The sequence below is a fragment of the Tauraco erythrolophus genome, chromosome 19 (assembly GCF_009769465.1).
Source record: "Tauraco erythrolophus isolate bTauEry1 chromosome 19, bTauEry1.pri, whole genome shotgun sequence".
Classification (NCBI taxonomy): Eukaryota; Metazoa; Chordata; class Aves; order Musophagiformes; family Musophagidae; genus Tauraco; species Tauraco erythrolophus.
This window is the reverse complement of record NC_141483.1, coordinates 14,357,342-14,372,966: the sequence shown is the minus strand read 5'-3', so window position 1 is coordinate 14,372,966 and position 15,625 is coordinate 14,357,342. Positions and strand designations below refer to the sequence as shown.

At 40.9% G+C, this 15,625-nt stretch overlaps 1 protein-coding gene across 3 annotated transcripts in view; it reads left to right on the top strand.

Moving 5' to 3' along the window:
• Positions 1 to 15,625, top strand: part of HECTD4 (HECT domain E3 ubiquitin protein ligase 4) — a 76,354-nt gene that overhangs the window by 43,380 nt on the left and 17,349 nt on the right. For all 3 annotated transcript variants that reach the window (XM_086623651.1, XM_086623648.1, XM_086623650.1), the window contains exons 35-59: positions 38 to 191; positions 569 to 849; positions 1,166 to 1,355; positions 2,484 to 2,565; positions 3,210 to 3,412; positions 3,606 to 3,741; positions 4,437 to 4,619; positions 4,882 to 5,052; positions 5,470 to 5,639; positions 6,050 to 6,165; positions 7,081 to 7,184; positions 7,463 to 7,624; positions 7,758 to 7,906; positions 8,178 to 8,257; positions 8,377 to 8,540; positions 9,074 to 9,311; positions 9,755 to 9,891; positions 10,061 to 10,187; positions 10,807 to 10,944; positions 11,078 to 11,214; positions 12,026 to 12,186; positions 12,315 to 12,496; positions 13,892 to 14,097; positions 14,386 to 14,516; positions 14,743 to 14,948. In XM_086623651.1, coding sequence (XP_086479777.1) covers positions 38 to 191; positions 569 to 849; positions 1,166 to 1,355; positions 2,484 to 2,565; positions 3,210 to 3,412; positions 3,606 to 3,741; positions 4,437 to 4,619; positions 4,882 to 5,052; positions 5,470 to 5,639; positions 6,050 to 6,165; positions 7,081 to 7,184; positions 7,463 to 7,624; positions 7,758 to 7,906; positions 8,178 to 8,257; positions 8,377 to 8,540; positions 9,074 to 9,311; positions 9,755 to 9,891; positions 10,061 to 10,187; positions 10,807 to 10,944; positions 11,078 to 11,214; positions 12,026 to 12,186; positions 12,315 to 12,496; positions 13,892 to 14,097; positions 14,386 to 14,516; positions 14,743 to 14,948 — 4,008 coding nt within the window. The remainder of the gene's footprint in view (positions 1 to 37; positions 192 to 568; positions 850 to 1,165; positions 1,356 to 2,483; positions 2,566 to 3,209; positions 3,413 to 3,605; positions 3,742 to 4,436; positions 4,620 to 4,881; positions 5,053 to 5,469; positions 5,640 to 6,049; positions 6,166 to 7,080; positions 7,185 to 7,462; positions 7,625 to 7,757; positions 7,907 to 8,177; positions 8,258 to 8,376; positions 8,541 to 9,073; positions 9,312 to 9,754; positions 9,892 to 10,060; positions 10,188 to 10,806; positions 10,945 to 11,077; positions 11,215 to 12,025; positions 12,187 to 12,314; positions 12,497 to 13,891; positions 14,098 to 14,385; positions 14,517 to 14,742; positions 14,949 to 15,625) is intronic.

Sequence of the window (15,625 nt, the reverse complement as noted above, 5' to 3'; positions counted from 1 at the left end):
TTGTTAATTGCAGTATCTTCTTGCATTACTTTTAAAGGTGGTTCAACGGAAGCTGTTCACTCCGGGCTGGCTCGTCAGGTCTCCAGCCTTCTCACCAACCACCTCGCACGAGCTACGGAGTGTTGTGGGAATCAAGCTGCAGGAAATGACGCACTTCAAGATGTTCTCAGTCTTCTTAATGACCTGTCAAGGTACTAGGCCTTTGTCTCTGGAGTATTTTTTTCTATGTGTGAAAGCAGGTGGGAGTTCTTTTGAGATTTTGGTGGTGGTGTTGTTTGTTTGTGGTTTTTGTTTTTTTTTTTTACGGTAGTGAAGGTAAGATAACTTTCACAAACTATTCTAAAACTTGATTGTAAACAGACACTCAGTTTTAGTGTTCAGTCAGTGCTATCAGGTTATGTAAGAGTTGTTGCAGATAAGGTTTTGTCACACACTGAATTTCTTTTAATTACATCTTGTAAATAATAAATTCATTTGCTCTTAATTTCAAGAGCATCATCAAACGATCTTTTTTCTTTATTTTTTTTTAAAAACAGCAGTTACCCAGTGGTTTTTTTTTCCTTTTCAGGAGTCACATAGGTAAAGCAATCCTGAGCCAGCCAGCCTGTGTGTCCAAGCTTCTGTCACTTCTCTTGGATCAGCGTCCTTCTCCAAAGTTGGTCCTTATAATCCTCCAGTTGTGTCGTGCTGCACTACCACTCATGAGTGTTGAGGACTGTGGAAATGTGGAATTGCCTCCTTGGAGTTATTCTGTACCCTCTTTGAACAGTGAACAGGATGATCCCAGTGATCCAGCCTCCAAGATTGCCTCTCTGCTGTTGGCGAAGCTGGCGGATTATGTAGTACCAGGTACCAGCATCTTTTTGGTGTCGTGCAAACTTGAGAAATTGCCAGGCAGGTCATGTTTGTGCAAGGAGCTTTTGTATTGACAGAAGGCTCAAGTACAAAAAGGTCTCTGATATGTCAGTGTTGAAAGTTGGGATATATCTGTGACCTTCCTTCTGCCTCTTGATTTAACTGTTGTCAGACTAAGGCGTGTGTCACAGTGATGTTTTAGACGCATCTCAGATGTGTTAACATTAGTTTCAAGGGCAAGAGAGTTTCTTGATGAAGCTCATGGTTGTGTGTTTTTCTTTGTTTTGTTTTTTTTCCTTTCTACTTCAAGGATGCCAGACAGTTCTTTCTCCAACTGCCTCTGAGCCAGATACTACTCTGGCAAAAGCCAGCCCTAAAAATTCCATAAAAGGCGATAAAGATCCTGGAGAAGAAAGTGAGGCAGTGGATGGTAAACTTTCTATTTTTATTCATAAACGGGAAGACCAGTCATCCCATGAAGTCCTTCAGCCGTTACTAAGGTAATCTTAACTCACTGAATTGGAATTGGCAACCAATTCAGCCAGTTCCATTTATCTTCTTTTTTTAGTGCTACAACTGTAAAAAAAAATGCATCCTAGACCTAATAATAAATAGGGAGGCAAAATGTTTTCCCAGTTTGTTGTATTTACTGGCAAAATAATAAGATGATGCAAAAACGGTTTATAGGGCTGATGCTTAACATACTGTAACCTGCATAAAAACACATACCACTATACTGAATTTGTGGTGAGGCAGCAGCGGAGAGCATCTAAATTCCAATGTTTCCTGGACTTGTCTGCGTTGTAGAAGACTATTTAACAATGATGAGAGCAACAAAGCTGAAACGAAGCAGAATATACAGATGTATAAAAAGAGGAGGGGGATATGAAGTGTGACGTTTTGGTTTTGGCTTGCTTACAGACCACGTAAGCAGCTAGCAAAAGAACATGAAAACGTTTTACATGAAAACAATCACATGAAAAATTAGCTACTTAAATGATGCTCCATCCGAAAAATTGAATGTATCTTGTTATAGTATTACAGACTATGTGGGGTTAACAAGTAGGACTGTCAAAGCAAAATGGCTTTAAAAGCATTGCTTTTAGTAATGCATACACTGGATAATAATTTGCTATTACAGCTTTTTTAGTATTCTTAGTACCTACTTGGATTTTGAGATCTCTAAATGTCAAACAGCCAATGTTACCACCTCTTGCATTTTGTGCTGTTTGTTTCATTGTCCCTCACTCCAAGCTGGTTTTGAACTCGTGCCCTAAAAATGGTAATGAGAAAGTTACAGCTGTTGAGTGCTCTTAGGTGAAGGGTTAACTCAGAGCCCTCAGGCATTTGTGTTCAGTAAAAGCCAATTTCATGATGCTTCTTTTTGAGAGGGGCAGGTTTAAATTGCTACACAAATAACTACATCAATAATAAATTCCTGTTGTAAGTTACACTGCAATTATGTCCTTAACTATTACGTATTTCAGTTACTTTTGAGCAATTCAGTTGCAGGAGTTGCTTTCAGGTAATTTAAAAATGCACCTAATGTATTAAATTAAGCTGTATAGTTCAGCTATTTTTTCCACCAATGAAATCAAAGCTAATGTGTTTCGTTTTCCCTTTAATAGTAGCTCAGAAGGCCGTCCATTCCGACTAGGAACTGGAGCCAATATGGAGAAAGTGGTGAAAATGGATCGAGACATGACAAAAGTAAGAAAAGGGATAACTAAAGAATTATTCAACATCTTGAAAGTAGCCAGTCAGAATTCTTATTGTTTACTGATGTCAGACCCCATTTGTTAAGTGTTTAATTTACAGAACTGTTCAGAAAGATAAATTTATATATAGTGTTAGCAGTATATAATTATTGATGGTAAATACAGGGGTAAATGATAAAAAATAATTTCAGCTAATGCTTCTTCCAGCCATTGTAGGTCATGTTTAAGCCTCTTTAATCTCTTTCCTGAAGTGTTTAATGCACGTTTTGATAGTATGAGTTTTAAATCACATATTTAAATTGAATTTTTATGTATGTTTTCAGACATGTTCTTGAGTATTTGCACCAGAAATACTCACGTGTGGCCTTTTGATCAGAAAAGTGAAGCTATACTGTTAAGCTAAGAATGGAATATTAAAAGCAAAGAATCCACATTGATCTCTGATCTCTTGGTAGATGAGAAAAAGCAACAGAAAGAATTTGTCTTATGACTCTGACTAATACATACACAGGAGGATGTTTTGATGTGCTCTCAGTACTGCCACATATGCAGAGGGAGGAGAGTTAAATGCATCACATAGTGTGGCCAAATAGAGCTGACATTACCGTTTGTCTTATGTGGCAACTTTATTTTCAGAGTGGCTGCTGTGAAGTTATTACAGAAGAAGCTGCTGCAGCTCTTCGAAAGGCGACTAAGTGGGCACAGTCTGGTCTCATAGTTAGTGTTGGGCCACCCATAGAAACCGTCAATCCAGAAACTACTAGTGGGTTGTCCACTGGGGACAAAAAGAAGACTGCACAAACATCTATTTGCAGAGAAAGGAATTCGGAGCTTGCCAGGTAGGTCGCTTTGATTCTACAGTTAAAGCCCAGATTGTGCTTTTCTGCATACCAGTATTTGTAGTGCTCTAGAAAATAGTCTGGGTGTTCATAAGCTTCTCTTTTTTTGTGCTGTGTATTGTTGTTGACAGTTGAAGCTTCTTTTCCTTCTCTCATTTGGAAATTAATGGGCACATTGTGTTCTCCTGTATAGGACGGACCCTGTGAGGCCATTCATTAGTGGTCATGTTGCCAACAGCATGGCAGCAGAGGTGATCGCTTTGCTGCACAGCTTGTTGATGGCACCAGAATCAAACGCAGCTCAGATATGGACAACAACTGCTGAAAAAGTACGCAAACAGAAGATCCTGAGTATCAAATTCTACACCGAGCATGTGTTGAGTAGTTAAGAGAAATTAATTATTAGCAATTCCCTAAGCAACTCCTTTGATTTACTACTTCTAACACTTCGAACTGGGATGTGTAACTGCATAGAAGCAGCCCTTTCTAGTAGATGCTATCTGTCTGACATCTTAGGGTGGAATAAATAACCAAAAAAATTATCCAGCATTAGAGAATGTGTTGTCATTCTGTAATTCACCTGTCATTCTTTTCAGTAATGAATAATGCTGTTTGTTTCGGGAGTTACCTTGCCTTTACTGGGTAGTTATTGTACCTTTGCTGTTCAGTCCACTTTGCCATGATCTCCAAGGGTCTGAAGTGTTGGCTGGAAAGTATACCACATCGCTTTTGTCTTCCTCTGAGTCCTGTAGCACCTAATCTGTTGCTTAGGCTACATCCTCAAGCAAAGACTTTTGCCAAGATTATAGATGTAACTCTGTGATTCTAAAAGTTGCTAGAGAATAGAGATGACTTTGATGTTGTTCACACTTGAGAGAACTTAGAATATTCTGAGTTATATAATTCTCTTCAAGAACAAAAATAATTCCTCTGAGACTGTGTGTGGGCTGGAGGCTTGAGGCTTTCATTTTTGTTTGAATTGTGCTTTGAAGTCATTATCTGGTGTTTTTGCTTCTGTCTTCAGGTTCTGTCTCGGGCTCTGATGTACATTCCACAACTTGGGAAATATGCAGAGAGTATTTTGGAGAATGGGAGTAGCAGTGGAAGGAAACTTGCTAAACTTCAAAGAATTGCTCGGCAGGCAGTAGCTGCCCTTTGTGCTCTGGGTGGCTTTAAGGAGACGATTAAAATAGGTTCAGAAGTTCAGGTAATTCTATGCCATTCACATTTTATATCTTAAATGAGAATTGGTGCTTTTGATGATGTCTTACCTACATTGGCATACTGTGTGAAGGTTGCCTGCGATTGTGAAGCAGTTTCAGTAACTTGTGGAGCCTGCTATTGTGTGTTATTCCTGTTTCCTAAAATACCCAGCTCTGACTGTGTGCTGAGTTCATGTGCGGCGTGAAACGCTTCGTGTTTCTTGTTGGTGAAACCTTACATCTTATGCAGACCTTCTTTGGTTGTAGGTTTTAGGTAAAGGAATAGCAGGAAGCTTTGGAGTTGTGGCATCTATTAATGAACAAGAGGGTATAGCAACGGTCAAATTTCCACCTACCAGTATAGACAGTAGAAAGACCTCACAAGCATCAGACACATTAACTATTCCATTATCTAGGCTCTGTGTTCCAAGATCTGAGGTACGGTAGTTTTAAGAATCCAATATTAAGTATAATATCAATTTATTTATTTTTTGTCACAGCGTACTGGCAATTAATCTACAGCATGTAAAAATTCTGTTTCATCTTTGATTAAGGATTATTTGTGAAGTTTGCCTCATTATTTTAAACCTATCTTAACAATATATATATTTAAGTTCTCATTCAAGTAACGTGGATATTCATCTTTTGATGCTTAAAGATCTTCCATTGCATACTGTGTTGATTTTTTTTTTTTTTTGTTTTGTTTTGTTTGTGGATTTTCTTTTTTATGACTGGTGTTTGGTGCTGGTTTTGTGATAGTACAAAATGAGAATTAACTCCAGGTAATAAAACACCCTCATTTCTTAGAAACTAACTACTTGAATTTAACTTTTTACCGTGCCCCCCCACCATCAGGCATTGCCTCTTCATAAACTGTCCATTACTGAGAAGGTAGTACAGGCAGTCCAGTCCATGTTGCTTCCTCAGGAGGGAAGTCTATCTATTCACACCTCACTTCCTGCAACAGGAGATGGCTCAACTCCAGTAATGGCAGTGGTCCGGCTTCTTGCTGAAATAAGAACCAGGTGAGTCGCCGTTTTTTGTGCAAAGATACACAAATGTTCAGGAAAATTGCATGGATTCTTGTTTTCTTTCTCTATTGATGCTGACATATGAAAACCGGGGACAATGCAGAAATTCTTGTTTGCTTCCTTAAGTACGTTTGGTGCCTGGATGTTGTTAAGATGAACACCAAAAATAAAGTGCCCTCTAACACTGGCAATGCTTTGAGTGAATGCTTTATATGAGTAAATGTTATGAAGCAGGGAAGAGTGTCATTGGGGAAGTTCCAACAGATAGCTAAGCAACCAGACAAAGAAACAGATCAGTCGGTGTGCTGTCTTTTGAAGTAGTCTTGAATTCAGTGCATGTAAAGACAACTTTGAATTCAGCATACACTTTTGTAATGCTTTAAACCTATTATTTTTCCATTAAGAGCATGCCTGGTGATGGCTCAGCTGTTAGAAGACAGCTCATTCTGTGAAGAATTCATTCAACAGTGTCCAGCTGCTGTAGAAGTTCTCAATTTGGTAGCGCAGGAGTGCAGCCCTGGTAGGTATTCCGCACCATTCTTGCAGTTGTATTCAGTTCAGAGACATAATAACTTTTAAAATCATTTCAGAGTTTTGTCCTCCAGCTACGTAGAGACTGGTAGCTAGCACAGTACAGCACGTCTCGTCATAGCTGCAGAGCTGTTAACGTAACAGTAGCCAATAATCAGACTAAATCACTTAAACATCAGGCGTAACGTTCAGGCCAGAACATGATTGTCCTATGCATCACAGAAGATGCACGTCCTAGCTCTCTCCTACTATGCTTCTGAACTCTCTCCACTTTCCTTGCTTGCAGTGTAACCTACTCGGTGTTCCTCAACGTTATCACTTGCATGTTTTCTTTTTATGACCTTTTTGCTGGGGTTTTACAATGCTTTCGTATATTCCTTATCATTGAGCTCTTGATTTCCTTCCCTCGTGTTTAGGGATAAGCAGTGGGCCCAGCAGAAGTCTTTAGTTCAAGGAGAAGTTTTCGGAACATGTCAGAGCCTTTCATTGGAGGAAAAGTGGCTGAAGCGAAGGGTGTTAGGATAGGAACCAAGTGGATTTCAGTATGATCTGCAGTAAAAGGGAGCGTACTGATTTTTTTTTTTTGAGAGGAGGTGTCAGTTCTTCTGACTTACTGCTTTTGCTGGGTCATAAACCTGCTCACTAAAATCAACTCTATATCTTAATTACCATAACAATGTATTTGCTGATCAAATTTACATTAAACATGAAGTATACAAGCAATTGTTTTCATTAGATTTTGTCCTTAATTTTGTCGTTTAGGTAAGTCAGACTGTTTGATCAGATCTCTTAAAATGCAAATGTCCTGTTTGCTTCTGTTTGCTGGTATTAAGATTGCCTTGTTGGACTCAACGTAACTAGATCTACTTGGAACTTCTTGACTTGGTTTGGTTTGTTGTTACAGGGGAGAGGCTCCTTGTTGTAGAAATGCAGTGTGAAAGGTTACGGATGTTGTATCGTGACTGTGCTCGACCTCCCCCTCCTCCACTCCAAGCAGACCGAAGGCAGGTGAGCACAGAAACAGTGCTGAGTCGTCTGCCCCTTGCAAATGAAACCAGCCACTGAGTACAGAGGGTCTACCTGTGGTGCTGGAGCCAAACTGGTTGGATTCTTATTTAAACATTTCATTTAATGTGATTTTCTGTAATGGGATGTCATTTGTTGTGATTGTAGTTACGGTAGTTGCATGTATTAACTGTGCACTTATTAAAAGAATGTGTCACTGGATTTCAATAGATGACTTCAACTGTAATTGGTGGAATAAAATGCTCTGTTCCTGTTTGTAGCCCAAAGAAATCACTTGGAGCCCATCAAGAGTGTTTCCTCCTGTGCGAGCATGCATGTTTTCATCGCATCTCACAGCTGTGACCTTTCTGGCTGATCCCAGTGCAGGTGGGGGACTCCCTCGAGGCACATTTATCTATGCCACTTCACCAGTTCCAGTACAGGTAAGAACTCACAACTGTGCAACAGTTTTTGTTGTTTAATATTCAGTAGTGCATGAAAAAAAAGGTAAATTTTATATTTGACCTATATTTTGTAAGTAATTTCTCTTTAAACTATTATTGTTTTTATTTCTAGGCACCATCTTTCTACTGGGAAATTGAAATAGTTTCCTATGGAGATACAGATGATGACACTGGACCAATAGTTTCATTTGGATTTGCTACGGAAGCAGAAAAACGGGATGGTGCTTGGACAAACCCAGTGGGCACCTGTCTTTTTCACAAGTACGTTGGAGATGTACATCAAAACTCATGGTCTTGCTCACTGTGTTTGTACACTCCTTAAGGAGGAGTATTGTGAGCACATTGTACTTGGCAACATGTACATTTTAATTTAAATGTTAAAAGTATTAACTAGAATATCTCCTTATCAAAATAAGGAGCTTTTTGCTACGTTTGTCAGTAGCACAGCTACCTAGACTTCAGCTGGTAGCAAGTTGTAATCCTTGTTTATTTCAGTGCTTTTTTTTAATTTGCTGCTTGTGTTACTTCTCAGCAACGGGCGAGCAGTGCACTACAATGGCTCCAGCTTGCTGCAGTGGAAGAGTGTTAGACTGGATGTGACTCTCTCTCCTGGTATGTAAGAGTACAGCTAACTTACCTGGTAAATCAGAAAATCCTCTAAATGTAAGGAAAACAGTGGATGAGAAAACAGCTTAAATCTATGTTTTTCTTTTGATTATCTTTTTCTACAGGTGATGTAGCAGGAATTGGGTGGGAAAGAACAGAAGGAACTCCACCCCCTCCAGGGCAGCCAGCTAAAGGCAGAGTTTATTTTACATATTGTGGGCAGCGACTTGGGCCATATCTGGAAGATGTCTCTGGTGGAATGTGGCCAGTTGTCCACATTCAGAAAAAGGTGAGTTTTTAACAGAAATGTGTTGCTTGATATGTATATTCTTTCAGAAATATTAAAAGCATTCTATAGAAAGTAGGTAAGCAGGCTCAATATCTACAATAAAAGTAGAGGGATAGTTTTTACCTTTATTGAGTTAGGTGTTCCATTACCCTTCCCAGGTGCATATATGGTTTGTCAGTATTTTGAACTTTTTCTGCCCGTTGGGACACGAATGTGCAGCTGGCTTGATGAGATGGCATTATTCCGTCCCAGTAGCCCTTCTACTAGTATATTCCTTCCCAGCAGTGACTTTGCTTCAAAGTATACTGACTGAGTATGCTGTATCTTGAAGCTAGAAAAAAGGACAGTTCAAAGTTTGTGTTTAGAAGCTCAATGCTTTGGCTCCAGTTTTGTAGCTAGCAACGCTGGGAAAACCATGTGGCATGGAGAGCTGATCAGCTTATCCCTTTGGCTGAGCTTTTTAAAAAGAGCTGAGAGACGGATCAAAACAATCCACAACTCATCCTAATGCTTTTATGTGCATCTTCTTTCAGAACACGAAAGTCCGTGCCAACTTTGGGTCCCGCCAGTTTGCCTACGCTGAAGGACAGGCTCACAGGAACGCTGCCGATCTGTGCATTGACTTAGCTGAGGAAATAAGTGCCAACTTTGAAGCGTTGCCTTTTGCCATGGCTTCTGATAGTGATAACGATGCTGGCACCAGCATAGCTTCTGATCCTGGCACCCACGGACCTCCTTGTAGAATTGCTGCTGTTGCTACGGCTCAACAACGTAAAGTGATGATTAACTTTTCTTTTTAGCTCTCTTTCGGGAGAAATTACAACCAATTAAATAGGATTTAAGCACATCCTGACTGCAGTCCTTAGGTACTGCCTGTTTAGGTAAAGCAGTACCACAAGCGTTGTCAAATACATGCTTGTTTGATTTTAGACAAGGCAATTAAAGAATCTTACTTTGGTCTTCGTTGATATGGATACACAAATTATTCTCAATTAATGCAACTGCAGTGAGAAATTATGCCGTTAGGGCTTTGAATACGATAAAATGTTATGGTTGATTCAGTCAACCCGTTAGTTATGCTATGTCAAAATGCAAAGCGTTTCCACAGACTGATTGGAGACCTGGGAATGCAACACATCTCAAAAACCTCATGGAATATTTTTGCGTGCCTTCTAGTGCGTTACAATCTCCTTATTTCCATGCGTGTTTTGCAGAATATGACAGTGACACATCTTGCCACTACAAAATGGAACTAAGCTATGAGAACTTTATCACATCAGGCCCCGATCCTCATCCCCCTCCTATCGCAGATGATGAAAGTGATGATGACGACGATGATGATATTCCCCGGGTGAGGAGCGTAGCAAGCTCTGCTACTGTAACTCGTAGTCTAAATACGGATCTTGTAATTTAGATTTAAGTTTTGCCACACAAGGGTTTTCCCTGCTTCCTTAAGGAAAATACAGCTGTTGTTAACTTCTTGTTCTTCCTGGTGTTCTAAATGACTTTTGTCTTTGTAGGAGGATCACTATGCCCTGTTGGTTAAAGCCTGGGAAACTAAAGTTTTCCCTACAATTAGAAGAAGATTCCGTAATGAGGCTGAGAGGAAGTCTGGGTTGGATCAGATTAAAGGAGCTTTGCAGTTAGGTATGGTAATGTTTATTTCCATGCACGTTGTTTTATATGATGTGCAGTAAGTGTGAAGATAACACCTGTGCTTCTTTTGTGTTTTACTGTATTCAGGGCTGGGAAATTTAAATTAAAGGAAAAAAAATTCACTTGCTGTTTTCGTCAAGTGCTTAGAATTTGGTTGGGGATCATGATTTTTCTTTAATACTTTTGCTAAAGGTGGACTATTTACATAGGGAAAATGGCTTTAAAAGTAGTGGCAGAATTTGTTGTGCTGTGGATACAGAAATACTTTGGAGTAATAGTTTGGGAAGAAATTATCTACGTGCGTTTTCGGTCTGTGACTGCATCAAGGCAAAACTTTTGAAGAACACCTTAAGGGGGAGAATTTGTAAATAAATACAGTTCTGGCAAGACAGCCTGTTTGTGGGAAAGTCACAGTAAGACCAAAGAAAGAATTCTGAGCCCTCGTGAGAAGCATGTAAGTGTCTCTCAGGAAAGCTCCACTCCCTGTTATCGGCCTGACTGAAAGAATATATAAGTAATTAGATAGCTCATCTGCTTATGATGTTGATGAGAATAAGAACTTATTTCAAGTGACTGGGGAATATAACTAGCACTCCCTTCTGTCTGCCAGGAATGGTTGATATAGCACGACAAACTGTGGAATTCCTCTATGAGGAAAACGGTGGCATCCCAAGAGACCTCTACCTTCCTACTATCGAGGATATCAAAGATGAAGCAAACAAATTTACAATTGATAAAGTACGAAAAGGTAAGGTCAGCAGAAAAGTGTCTTGAGAGGAAAATGAAAGCTAAGGAGCTCTAGTACTTGGAATCTACTATATAAGTTGTCGGTCTGAGGAAAATGCTGTGCCTGAAAAATTGTGTTGTCCATTTCTGTCCAGGGCTCACAGTGGTCACTCGCTCTCCTGACAGTAACAATGTTACCAGTAGTGCTGTTGGAACTGCTTTACCCAAGTTTGCCATTCGTGGGATGCTGAAGACATTTGGTCTTCATGGTGTCGTTCTGGATGTTGATTCAGTGAGTAAAGATACTTTAGGAGGGCTTTTGGTGCATCAGTATCACATACAGAATCATAGAGGTTTGGGTGGGAAGGGACCTCAAAGATCATTTAGTTCCAGCCCCCCTGCCATGGGCAGGGACACCCTCCACTACACCAGGTTGCTCAAAGCCTCATCCAACCTGACCTTGAACACTTCCAGGGATGGGGCAGCCAGAACTTCTCTGGGCAACCTGGTCCAGTGCCTCACCACCCTCAGAGGGAAGAATTTCTTCCTTAGATCTCATCTAAATCTCCCCTTTTTCAGTGTAAAGCCATCACCCCTTGTCCTGTCACTCCATGCCCTTGTCCTGTCACTCCATGCCCTTGTCCTGTCACTCCATGCCCTTGTCCAAAGCCCCTCTCCAGCTTTCCTGTAGCCCCTTTAGATACTGAAAGGTGCTGGAAGGTCTTCCTGGAGCCTTCTCTTCTCCAGGCTGAACAGCCCCAACTCTCTCAGCCTGTCTCCATAGCAGAGGTGCTCCAGCCCTCGCATCATCTCCATGGCCTCCTCTGGACCCGCTCCAACAGCTCTGTGTCCTGATGTTGGGGACCCCAGAGCTGAATGCAGCACTGCAGGGGGGTCTCACGAGAGCAGAGCAGAGGGGCAGAACTTCCTCCCTTGACCTGCTGCCCACGCCGCTTTGGATGTAGCCCAGGATACAGTTGGTACATCTGTGAGCAAGTGTGATTAAGTGCACTAAACTGCTTAGAATGGTGGTTTAGTTGTCTCTTTGAAGGAAAAAAAAATCATTACTGTGTTGATTGACAGTGTTGGTTTTGGTGTTCTAGGTAAATGAATTGGTACAAGTAGAGACATACCTCAGAAGTGAAGGAGTTCTGGTAAGGTACTGGTATCCTATTGACATGTTAGAAAGGCCACCTGCAGGTTATAGGAGGACTGCAACAAATGGGTTGGTTACCCTGGATAACACCAATATCCAAATTCACAGGTAAGAAAAAGAAACGTAGTTAGAAGGCGTTTCTGTTACCTGACTTGGTCTATTTACTTTTCAAATAAGGAGGTTGGGATTTTAAGTGTGGTGAAGCAATGTTATGTTTTGATGTTTGTGTTTTCTAGAGAGCTTTTGCGAAGCGAAGCTGCTCTGGCCAAGCTGTACTGCCGCATGGCTCTCCTCAATATTTTTGCCCCCAAATCTCCACATATGTTTACTCGTCTGTTTCATATTCCTGCTATCCGTGACATCACTCTGGAGCACCTGCAGTTGCTCTCCAACCAGCTTCTTGCACCGCCTCTTCCTGGTAAACACTGGGTTTTTGTTTTTTTTTTTTTTTTGTCACAACTCTCTTTTGGTACAGTAGTTTTCTGGGGACAATAAAATCTAAGGAGTTTGACATTTATTGATTTTATTAGTTAATAATGATGATATTTGGAAAACTATCTCAATGGACTCCTGACCTTAGAGATAGGGTTACTAAACTGAAATTCTTGCTCATGGTCTAATTAAGTGTTCAAGAGGGTTTAGAGTCCCTCCAAAGATTCCATTCGGTGTGCTTCTATCCCTTTGGCATCAGTGGTCTGCTGTTTATGGGAGGGGGAAGTATCCACATGGAATACTTGTAAGAAATTGCAAATATTTTATAGTTTGAAGCCAGGGTAGTAAAACTAAATGCCAGTTGGGGGTCTCAGTTTTCAAAATTCAACTCTTCTTCATTTCACAAAGTGGTTTGTCCTTTTCCTACTGGAATCACAGATCTGATTAGAGAATGTATGTGCTGAATCATGGAAAAGAATCTTTGGCTAATTCAAGTGAGTGTTAACAAAGGCAATTGTCGTGCCAAAGCTATTCTGCATGCAAAGAAATGTGTGTAACGTGGCTGGAGCATAAGAGGAAGTAGGAAGTGCTAAATATAGGCTGTCTGTAATTGAGAGTCATTATTTGTCATTGGACAGAGTCCTGTTCCCTCCTCCAGTTACTTTGAGACTTGGCTACCTCTAACAGATGCCGCATTGTGAAAGATCCTCTTGCAGAGTACAGCACTACTTTGCATGGCTTTGAGAATAATTTTATAAGCTTTGATTTAGTTTTTCTTCTTTAAAATATGTCCAATTCAAGTCCTGCTAATACGTACAGTTTCCAAACTGGCATTTGCTCCTTTGTGCGTTGCTCTTTGTCTTTCTTTGACTTCTTCCATTAGCTCTGGAATGACAGTCCTGAGATTTCGGGACCACCCAGTAACTATCTTGTTCATATATGGGGAAGGCATGACAACAGATAAAGCTGCTTTCACCTCATCTAGAATGAGTGGGAAAGAGAGCACTTCTGGTCGCTTCTCCTCATTGTACTTGTGCAGTAAATTAAAACATGTCTGCCTTTGTACATGGGACAAAACGAGACAGCCCTGCGTGTGGCTGGCAGACCTCCCCACGGGATGGCTTAAGGCAGGTGAAGAGCACAGCTGGCATTTAGAGGGCCATCCCATCTGCACCCAGCTATGACAGGGATGCTGCTCTGGTCTTGGGTGGATCCTTTCTGCTGCTGACGTTTGGGAAGAGGTTTGCACTTGCTCAGGAGTGAAAATAGAGGCTTGTAATCTTCCAAGTTTTTTAAAACTTCTTTCCACTGTCTGTTTCGCAAGCTACATAAGCACGTTGAAGTGATCTCCAAATTTGTCATATCATACTTGTTATTACAGATGGAACAATCAGTTCAAGTTCTATTCTTCTGGCCCAGTCCCTGCAACACTGTGTCCACTCCCAGAACTGTGCTGCCACAGACCTCTTCTACCAGGGCAATTCTCAGGCCATCAGAGAGTGGCTTACTGTTGCCATTACTCGGACACTGCATCAAGGAGAGGAGAGTCTGTTAGACCTCGCTAAACAGATCTGCTCCTTTTTGCAGGTAAAATATTTACCAGTGTTTTATGAGCAGTGTGGGTTTTCTTTCTAAGGAGCCCTTGCTTTATGTGTGAGTCTAACTTCCATAATACTGTCTCTCACACTGAATTGTTTCTCTGGATGGATTGTGGGCGCGCCAAAAACACGAGCAGTAGCAATACTCTGGATCGTATTAAAACAAAGCGGCCTCACACTGTGTCATAATTTACAATGCTGTATTTTATTTGAAAAAAGAAGAGGGAGATGGTTTGCTGCTGCCTGGGGGCTTTCATTGTGAAATGTTATGTTACAGACGGCACCGGAACAGTTTCCTGCTGAAGAATTCCCGATTTCGGAATCCAAAGTCAATATGGATGTTAATTTTCCTGGGGCTGCGTTTGTAATTGTGTCCTGTAAGGAAAGTCAGTCTGGATTCCGCAAAGAGTAAGTAATTGCGGGGCCAGGAGTGGCAAAGATTAAAGACGTGCTGCTGAGCCTCTTTGAACCCCGAGTCTGCAGTTGCTGATTTTTTTAGATTTTTTTTCTTCTCAGAGACTCGTTTTCTGGCTGGTGGGATAAACACCGTAGAGTGTTCCATCTTTCTGTGATTGGGTTGGGATTGTTAGTAGCTAGTTACAGTCTAACCAAACTGTTCTTGCTCTTTTCTTAGTTCATCGCTGTATAAAGCTCCTTGGGCTCGAGTGCTTGTCTATGGGCTCGGGCATAAAGTTAAAAGGAACGGTCAGCTAAACCTGATTGAAGCAGTGTGCTATCCTCGGGATGCCTCTCCAACCAACACCGGCCTGACGCCTCCCCCAACAACCAACCAGTACCCTTCAGTCATCACCCCTACGGACAAGGTCCACATCAAGCTAGGTAAAAAAGTCATCATAAGCAAAAAAGCTTTTTATCTGTATTCTCAGAAGTGAGACAACTGTCATCATTGCCTCTGGAGGAGCTTCCTGTGTCATCTCCAGTCCTACAGTTGTGACAGTATTTTTGTACAAAGCATTAAGAAATGTCTCCTAACAGAAACATGCCATCTTAACCAGATAGAGATGGTTTTATAAACATCAGAAGACATCTGGCTGATTTAGTTAGTCCTGTTAAATCTGTCAAGGTCTGTGTTGTTTCCCATTTCTTTTTTCCTCCAGGAGTTCACAAAGCAGTGGCTTTGAATATTTCTGCAGTGTTGAAGTTGGTGCTTTTGCTGTTTGAGGTGCTGTGTTGCAGACGGAGATTGATTATTTTTTTTTTGTAATTGTAGGACCCTTTAATACACAAAGTAATATGTATGCAGTGTAGTAATGCCTAGGTCATCCCAGCTTCTCAAGCAAGAGCAATCATTAATATTCTTTTTACTCTTCCAGCCTGAGGGAGAGACAGTGTGATTTATTTAGAGCAGTGAAGGTGACTGAGCTGCACTAAGCTCTTAACTTTCCATTGGAGGTCCTCAGGTTCTTCTGCTGAACTGCAGCATCTCTTAATTTTTTCTCAATACTCATCAGACACATCATACTACAGATGAATGGTTTTGTGAAAGTCCTGTATGT